The sequence below is a fragment of the Pelobates fuscus genome, chromosome 8 (genome assembly GCF_036172605.1).
Source record: "Pelobates fuscus isolate aPelFus1 chromosome 8, aPelFus1.pri, whole genome shotgun sequence".
NCBI lineage: Eukaryota > Metazoa > Chordata > Amphibia > Anura > Pelobatidae > Pelobates > Pelobates fuscus.
The window spans coordinates 56,318,066-56,327,451 of record NC_086324.1 but is presented as its reverse complement, the minus strand read 5'-3'; the positions used below and the strand labels follow the sequence as shown (position 1 = coordinate 56,327,451).

At 38.0% G+C, this 9,386-nt stretch overlaps 1 protein-coding gene across 1 annotated transcript; it reads left to right on the top strand.

Moving 5' to 3' along the window:
• The first annotated feature begins 4,482 nt into the window (after positions 1-4,482).
• Positions 4,483-7,344, top strand: LOC134570741 (gastrula zinc finger protein XlCGF26.1-like). Its single transcript, XM_063428703.1, has 3 exons — positions 4,483-4,661; positions 4,738-4,861; positions 5,000-7,344. The coding sequence occupies exons 2-3, from the start codon at positions 4,777-4,779 to the stop codon at positions 6,787-6,789; spliced, it is 1,875 nt and encodes a 624-aa protein (XP_063284773.1). The 5' UTR covers positions 4,483-4,661; positions 4,738-4,776; the 3' UTR covers positions 6,790-7,344.
• Positions 7,345-9,386: the final 2,042 nt, after the last annotated feature.

Here is a 9,386-nt window from a genome sequence, read left to right as displayed (position 1 = left end):
CCCAAGCTATCTGGGGGTATGTGGAACAGGGGGAATATGTTCGGTTAAATCTAAGTTATAGATTTTAATACAGTTTTGTAAAATATAAAAAGGACATGTTTTTCTCTACCTGGAGATAATTAGATTCTCTGCAACCACTTAAGTTAATTATCTCCAGGATAGAGAGGAGGGGTTACACTGTTACTGTGGGTGTGTTTACTAATTGTACTGTACACTGGTGCTGTATATTTTGTCACAGTCTTCCACAAGGTCCCATGTGGGAGTTCCCTTGCTGGAAGACCATCATAAAAGGGCTGTGTTTGGCCATCAATAAAGCAGATCGTTTACCCCTTCATGAAGTCTTGACTCATGTTTGGGGGATTGGGAGCTTTAATCACTACTTCACTCTTCTCAGCTTGGATTTCGGGAGACGCTACAAGGATCAGCGCTGCACGGATATCAGGTTCCTTTACAAAGGCCATCTGGTATTAACTACCAGTTGATGCATCTTACCTGGAAAAAAAAAGAAAGAAAGAAAACATTAGAACCTACAAATTATAAAAAATAGGGACATATAATGATCAATATTCATACCATCAGGCTCTTATGTTTTTAATTCTTTAATCCAAAATAGTTCTCATTTGCATAAATAGTTTTTTTTTTTTTTGTCATTTCCTCTCTTCTGCTCTGGAACATGGTCATTTATTTGAAAACATAATTAAGATATTCTGTGCCCTGCTTCTGAAATATCTTTTGGTAATGGTAATTCCAATTTACCAGTGCATATGGAGGTATGATGCTTAAACAATTTGCTCCTTACTTTCTGCATTGTCTCCCCTACATACAAGTTTCTGCACATCACTTAAATAGACACAATAAGCTGTAGTTATTCTAGTGACTATAGTATTTGTTATGGTGAGTATAATCAGTCTTTGCTGGCTTTTTGCAGTAAACACCGTCTTTTCAGAGAAAACACCATAGGGATACCTCCACTTGCCACTCCTCATATGGCTACTAGAGGTGCTTCCTGAGTCAGTCCTTCACAGTGGGACGCACTGGCATTCAATGTTTCCACCCTTTGCATGAAGACACTGAACTTTCCTCGTAGAGATGCATTGATTCAATACATCTCTATAAGGAGATGCTGATTGGCAGGGATGTGTTTGGCTTGTGCTGGTTCTGCCCCTGATCTGCCTCCTTGACCGCCTCAGCCAATCCAATGCTTTCCTATGGGAAAGCATTGTTATTGGCTCAGAACACCACTTCTGATTATGTCAGCCAAGCAGGAAGATCAGGGGCAGAGCCAGCAGCAGCAGACTGTAATAAAAGTAAGATTTCACTACATTTAGATGGGCGATAGGGGGGTAGATGGTGTTTTTAACACTATAGCGTCAGGAATATGTTTGTGTATAAAGTTCCTTTAAGGATGCAAATTACATGTGTTGACTCACATGTAAAAAACTCAGTGTTTCTTTTCCTTACTTGTGACAAATCCGTTTTAAGACCTCGATTGCTAGACATACACGTCTGATCTCTTTGCTTATGTGCCTTACCCCTTTATTATCCTGCCAGGTAAGTTATATCAAGACAAATAAACATACTGTAATAACATTAATAAAGTAACAACAAAAATCAAAAGATCTTTTTATTTTTATTTTGTCAGCATATATTTGTAACTGACTATATAATGCACATGTTTCGTAAATAGAAGATTCACGGAGCAGATTATTTATATAGAGAGTGTAAAACAGCAGCAGTTAGCAGCTGTCCAACTATTTGCATGACACTTTCTGTTAGTGCAACTTTCATAGAATTAAACACATGACCCACTAGTCCATGTCGAATGCTACAACACTTTCATCAAATATTCATCCTTGAAACGGACTTCCTCTGGATCTTGATCAAAATGGTTTCTGTTTCTGCACCTTTCCGCTTTCCGCTTTTACACAATACCATGGAGCTTTTTATCACAGTATTTGCCTTTTGCTCTTAAACCACTTAAATACCACTGGCAGTTCGTATTTCCATAAAATACACCGAGATAGGATCTTTTTTCCTAAAGCTGACATTGTAAGGCCAGTAATGCAGAATAACACACACCTGACTTTCCCTGTTTGTTTCCCTGCTGTGTCATGTTCAGACCTCTCCCTTAATTGCTGTTTCATGTTATGAGTCAATGTCGCTAGACCCAAAGTGTATCCCATAGTTTTTGTTGACATAATATTTGTCATTTTAATTCTTACGCCTCTTTCTTGCGTTGCAATGTGGTTCTTCTGAACAGCAGCCCTTAAAGGGATCCTATAGTGACAAGAAAACAAACCCTCTTGGAGTGCCCCCCTCCCTTGGCGCTGAAGGAGTCAAAACCCTCTCAGTTACTTATCTTAATCCAGCGCCAGGCTCCCTCGGCGCTGGTGACCTCTCCTCCCCCGCCGTCATCTTCCGAGTGGAGCTGAATGCACATGCGCGGCCAGAAACGCGCGTGCATTCAATTACTCAATGCTTTCCTATGGGTATCTTATCACGGAGTCCAGCGTTAGATAAGTGAAATTTTCAGCCATTAAAGGCTCTTCTCTGAAACTGCTATGTTTTCAGCTGCAGGGTTTAAACCTAGGGGGACCTGGCACCAAGACAATTTCATTGAGCTGAAGTGATCTGGGTGCCTATAGTGGTCCTTTAAGAGCTAACTCCTTTTTGACCTAGCAACCATTATTTCACAGCGTCCGAGATCTACTTATATACTGTGTCTGCTAATAACGGACATTATAAAGATTTAGTCCCATCTGTAGTGGTGTTTCAGTTAGGGATATAATCAGCTAAACTGTAGGTTAGTTTCATATTTTTTTTTTATCATCAGAAGGCCCTGGCGACCATCTTGTCAGAATATTATCTGCAGTTTTATCTACTCTTCTATTTACTAGAAAAAAAAAAGTGGTTATCTTTTGAGATTTGGACTGCTCATTTCTGGGACTCTCTGTGCTGGAAGTTGTTTATATTTAATGAAAAAGTATTTTTGTGTGAACACACATTCTGTATAAATTACATCTATAAGGTTATTAATAGGTTATAATTATAATTTCTTATTTTTCTGTACTTTCCAATTGGAGAGCTTTCAAAAAAGATTATGCACTAACTCATTGTCAAATACAAGTATTGTTAGCCTAATTTTATATTTTACTTTATAATGAAACTGATTAAAATGAATGATATTTTTTAAAATCAAATCAAAGGATTTAAATCGCATTGATTTAAATGAAAGAACCCTGGTGTTAAATTTAGATAAAGAGAAGTGCAAATAAAGTAATTGCATTAGGGCCTGTCCGGTGAATGGCCGTTTGTGGCTGTATATCAACAGCATGACAATGAATACAGACCTTTTTCATAAACATCAGGGATACACAAGTGCCTTCAAACATCAGGGTGACACAAACTGGAACAAGCTAGAGATTCAAATAAGTGATTTCCCTTTATTCAGGGGTATTTACAAATACTTATTACTTCTTCTGTTTTACATTAGTACAGAGCTGAATTGAAGTTGAACATATATCTCTAATCGTAGAGATTGCAATAACTCAAACCTCTGTACATGGACCAGAGCCAATTCTCAGAGCATATAAGAAACACTAAAAATGAACATGCACAGCAATCAAAAGAAGAAAATGATCTTGGATCTCATCCTGGAGATCCTCCACCTGCTGACTGGAGAGGTGAGACATTCTTCACTGTCAGTAAATTCATATTTAAAGAACATATTACAAAAGGACCTGAACATTTAGTTTTTAGTTTAAAGGGACACTATAGAGTGCACTTTAAAGGGACAAAACAACTTTATCTTAATGGAGCAGTTTTGGTGTATAGATCATGTCCATGCAATCTCACTGCTCATTTCTCTGCCATTAAAGAGTTAAATCACTTTGTTTATGCCACTCTAGTCACACCTACCTGCATGTGACATGCACAGTCTTCCTAAACACTTCCTGTAATAAGTCATTTAATGTTTATACTTCCTTTATTGCAAATTCTGTTTAATTTAGATTTTTTTTATCTACTACTCTGTTAATAGCTTGCTGGTAAGTAAGTTACATCTGATTTGAAAATTAAACCATTTTTTTATTTCATGCAGGCTGTGTTGGTCATAGCCCAGGAAGGTGTGGGTAGGGCTGCATAAACAAACAAGTGATTTACCGCTTAAATGGCAGTGAATTCAGCAGTGACTCTTCAGAGGCATGATCTATACACCAAAACTGCTTCATTAAGCTAAAGTTGTTTAAGTGACTGTAGTGTCCCTTTAACTAATTTTGTTTAAGGAGAGATTTTACAGTAAATATTCAAGGGCAGATTCTACTGATCATAACCCAAGTAGGTGAATAAATATAAAATAAATTAATCTTTATTTGCAATTAGTAGATCAGAGTGAGATAGTAAGGGAGAGAAATCCAGTGACTGGGCTTGTTTCATAAGATAAATATATTTATCTGTGTTGGTGTCACTGTCAATATTAGGTTCACAAATTTGTGATAAATCCTGGACAGCATGTTAATCACAGCAGCAGTGTTCATGCGTCTGAAAAATCCAATAGGACCCAGAGCCCTAACACAGTTCCTTCACCTCACTCACTTGACAGAGACAATGATAAGAAGATCCTGGAACTGACCAATAAGATCATCCACCTGCTGACTGGAGAGGTGAGACTGCTGGGAATGGGACATTATACAGTAAAACAGGTTGTGTCTGGATGGTGACCATATCATTGTGTGTCAGGTTCCTATAAGGTGTGAGGATATCACGGCCTGTTTCTCCATGGATGAGTGGGAGTATTTAGAAGGACACAATGATCTTTACATAGACGTCATGATGGAGAATCACCAGACACTCGGCTCACCGGGTAAGATAGGGTTTAATTACTTGAATTCTTTTCATAATATGCATTCAGAAGAAATTCACAAGAAATTACCTATGTACTTGATCATAATTTATCAATTATTAATGTGATTTATTCCCCCCCCCCCCCCCCCCCCCCCAGAAGATACATGTACATCAGATGGATTACCCAATTCTGGTTCTTTGTCTGACTTTAAAACCAGTGAATCTGGACATATTAACAAATTTAGGAAACTCATCAAAACAAAGAAAAAAAAGACTGAATCTATAGTAAATGGCACCAAAGAATCCCTATCTATTGAACAAAATTGCCCAAATATTGACACTCATACTCCCACAGAATGTTCACAAACAGGATATGTGTCTACTCATACTGCACAGGAATCAGCCTCATGTGAAGGATATCTTGCAGACGCTGACATGTATACAAGCACAGAACATACACAGAGAAGATATCCACTTAACCATATTAAAGAAGAATCATCAGCATGTGAAACCAGAGCCACCACTGATGTATATACACCCACAAGTGGTAAACAAATAGACTATGCTTCAAAGTATGAAACCAGATCACACAAAAAAGGAAACCTCAGAGTCAATGACATTGATAGAACCACAGGATATATAAATGAGGTATCCGCAGTCTGCAAAATAAGTGTCACAGAAAATCACAATTATATTCCTCCAGAACCTTCAAAGACAGAGGATGTGTTTGGTTATAATGCCTGTAACCTAAACTCACCTGGAAAATGTAAGATATTGTTAAAAGAATGTAGAAAAACTGATAAAAATATTAATCGTAAATATCTCAACAACAAAGAGGCAATATCCCACAGGTCTGAGCGTCCGAAAGGTTTTAATGGTAACTCAAAGCATGTTCTTTATCAGTCCACTCTCACAAGAAATGAGATTGCTGCATCTGAAATGGAGAACGTTTTTCACACATCTGACTTAACTAAACATGTGCCAAATAACAAACAAGATAAACCATTTCCATGTTCTGAATGTAGGAAATATTTTAGTGTAAAACGCAATCTTGCTAAGCATCAGACTATTCATATAGGGTTAAAGCCATTTAAATGCACTGAATGTGGCAAATGTTTTAGGCTAAAGCAAAGTCTCACTATGCATCGGAGAATTCACACAGGAGAAAAACCGTTTGAATGTTCTGAATGTGGAAAATGTTTTGGTAGAAAAGATGATCTTATTAAGCATCAGAGAATTCACAAAAGTGAAAAACCGTTTAAATGCTCTGATTGTGGCAAATGTTTTAGGCTTAAGCACAGTCTCAATGTGCACCGTAAGATTCACTCAGAAGAGAAACCATTTGAGTGCTCTGAATGTGGTAAATGTTTTAGGCTAAAGCCCAGTCTCATGGTGCATCAAAGGATTCACACAGGAGAAAGATCATTTAAATGTTCTGAATGTATGAAATGTTTTGGGAGAAAGGATGAACTTGTTAAGCATCATAGAATTCACACAGAAGAAAAAACATTTGAGTGCTCTGAATGTGGCAAATGTTTTAGGCTAAAACCCAGTCTCACAGTGCATCGGAGGATTCACACAGGAGAAAGACCATTTGAATGTGGCAAATGTTTTAAGTGCTTTAAAAGAAAAGATGAACTTATTAAGCATCAGAGAATTCACAAAAGTGAAAGACCATTTAAATGTGCTGAATGTGGGAAATGTTTTAAGGTTAAGCACAGTCTTACTGAGCATCAGAGGATTCACACAGAAGAAAAACCATTTGAGTGTTCTGAATGTGGCAAATGTTTCCGCCAAAAAGGAACTCTAGCTTCACATGCATTAATTCATACAGGAGAAAAAACATTTAAATGCTCCGAATGTGGGAAATGTTATAGGCTAAAGTATATTCTTATGAGGCATCAGAAGGTTCACAAAACAGAAAACAGGCCTAAATGGATTCTATAGGCACCCAGGCCACTTCTTTATCTCTACCAGTTTTCAGCAATAAATGAAGGCAGTGTTTACATAATGCCTTGGGACACCTCCAGTGGCTGTCATGGAGGCGCTGAACATTCCCCACACAGATGCATTGATTCGATGCATCTCTATGAGGAGATGCCGATTGGCCATGGTGTCTAAAGCATTGGATTGACTGAGATTGTCAACTTTCCTGATCTCAGCCAATTCGGACCCACTCCGCTCTAGAATAAAGGTGTGCAAACTCCCCTTTTACATTAGTGACAGGGTGGCTGAGCAGCTACGTGATTATATTACAGCTATAGTGACAGGGATGCATGTTTGTATTCCTGTCACTATAGTGTTACTTTAAGCCAAAGATGGTAACCCAGAAAATCTGTCCGCCAATGTATAACAATTCAAATCCGTAAAGAGAGAATAGTCAGCAGATTAAGCTATAGATCATCATGTTGTAACAGTCCAAGGGGGTAAGGAAACTGGATCCAGAGGTGAGTAGAATGAGAAGCTAAACAGTTGAATATGAGATGGGTAGCTATCCCGTCTGCAGAGTAAGTTTATTTGGATATTATGAATGGAATTCCTGAACCAGGATCGGAGTGTGGATATCATGGGAAGGAATCCACTTATTACATTCAAGATCATAAACTTTTCATTTGATTAGTTATTTAAGTAATCTATAACGGATTCTAGAGTCCAATTTAGATTCATTTTCATATTCCTTCTTATAGAGGGTGATTTATTATTAGGATTCTTTTCAAAAGAATCTGGGCGGTTAGATTTTAAAAGGAAAATATGGAACACATGTAACCTCATGTTTGATGGTAACAATAATTTGAAGGTTTATTTTGTCAATAATTTTGAAGGGATCAAAATATTTGTTAGCACGTTTTTTGCTTGATACATGCAAAATTCATTTTTCAGTTGACTGTTTTACCATGTTCCCTTATGATGTTTATTGCCAATTTTTTTTACATGTGTTTTTGCTTTTTAAATATTATTTCGAATAAAAGTGAGATTTAATTGTAACTCATAAAGGAAATTCTTAAGTCTGGGAAAAGAAGAGGAAATATCTATAGATATAAACATTATAACCATAGTGCCTGTGAAATGGACTATTGTGTTGTTGAAGAGTGAGTATTATTGTTGTAAGCAAATTCTGCCAATGGTAGTAATTTGGACCACTTATCTTGGAGATATGAGGAATTTACTTTTAAATATATTCTTCCAATATTCCATTTACTCTTTCTGTTTGTCCATTTGTTTGTGGGTGAAAGGATGTGAATAATTTGTTCACAATTCCTAAGGAACAACATAGTGCTCTCTAGAATTGTGATGTAAATTGTAGCCCTCTGTCGGTGACTGTCATAGAAATAACATAGCCAGAGCCATTGAGTCTGGAATGGTAGAACATGATATGAAAAGGGCCAGCCAATACCCTTCAAGGGCATAGTCAGGTCTACCTGCCCGTGAGCACCAGGACTCCAATCTCGGTAGACATGACGCTTAGGCATAGTGGCAAGGCAAGCCCAGTAATAGTAATGAAATCCTCCGCTGTGTGCTTGCTTTCTGGGCTAATGTACTATCCGGTATGCAAGGATCTTGGCCTTCTGGTGGGATTTGCTTTGCAGCTGTTACAGGTTTCTCCAGCCTTTCGTCCCATCACTTGACCGACCCACATCTGGAGCCAATGTCTTCCACCGAATTCTAGGTGGTAAGCTCGGAAGGATTTGATCACTCCTCCTCCGGTTATTAGACTGTTGCAGGTGGCTTTCCAGCTTCTCCCAGAAGGCCACAAAGCTTGTGTAACTTGTTTTCTGCAGCTGTCTGCTCAACACAAGGCATCCACCATTTTAGGTTAACCTCCTGTTCATCTTGGCATTATGGCAGCCACTCAGTGTTGTAATAGGTTTCCTAATTCGACGACCGGGATCACCTGCATCGTTCTGGGGGGAAAGTGATCGATAAGGCCAGCACCAAAGGTGCAGGTGTTCACTGGGCAGGATAGTCAGTCTTTTAGCTGTACAAAGATATTCAAGGTTTTTATGAAGATCATAAGTGGGTATTTAATTTTTCCACTAGAAACCTCTATTCTTTCGTGGAAGATTTAATGGACAACAATTATTTTCTTCCTACAATGTAATTTTGTTCTCTTGGCGTTACGTTTTTAGAGAAAAACGAGATAGGATGAAGAAGAGAGGTTGGATTTTTCCTTTGTGAGATGATGGCACAACTGGCAATGTTGGAGACATCTACTTCTGATGCATAAGGAAGGTCAGGATCAGAAAGATGAAGAGCGAGAACAGTCCTGAACTTGTTCTTTAACCCCTTAAGGACCAAACTTCTGGAATAAAATGGAATCATGACGTGTCACACACGTCATGTGTCCTTAAGGGGTTAAGGTTAATATTTCTACATTGTCTTCTCTATTCCTCAGATAGTGGTTCTCCAGCAATACCAAGCTCCATAGGTTAGATTTTTTTTTTTCTTTTTTTTTTCTGATTCCTGAAACATCAGTTTGTGACTTTTGGATTAGGAGGTCAACACCATGGCAAAGAGGGTGTTTTCTTAGCTTTACTTTCACAAAA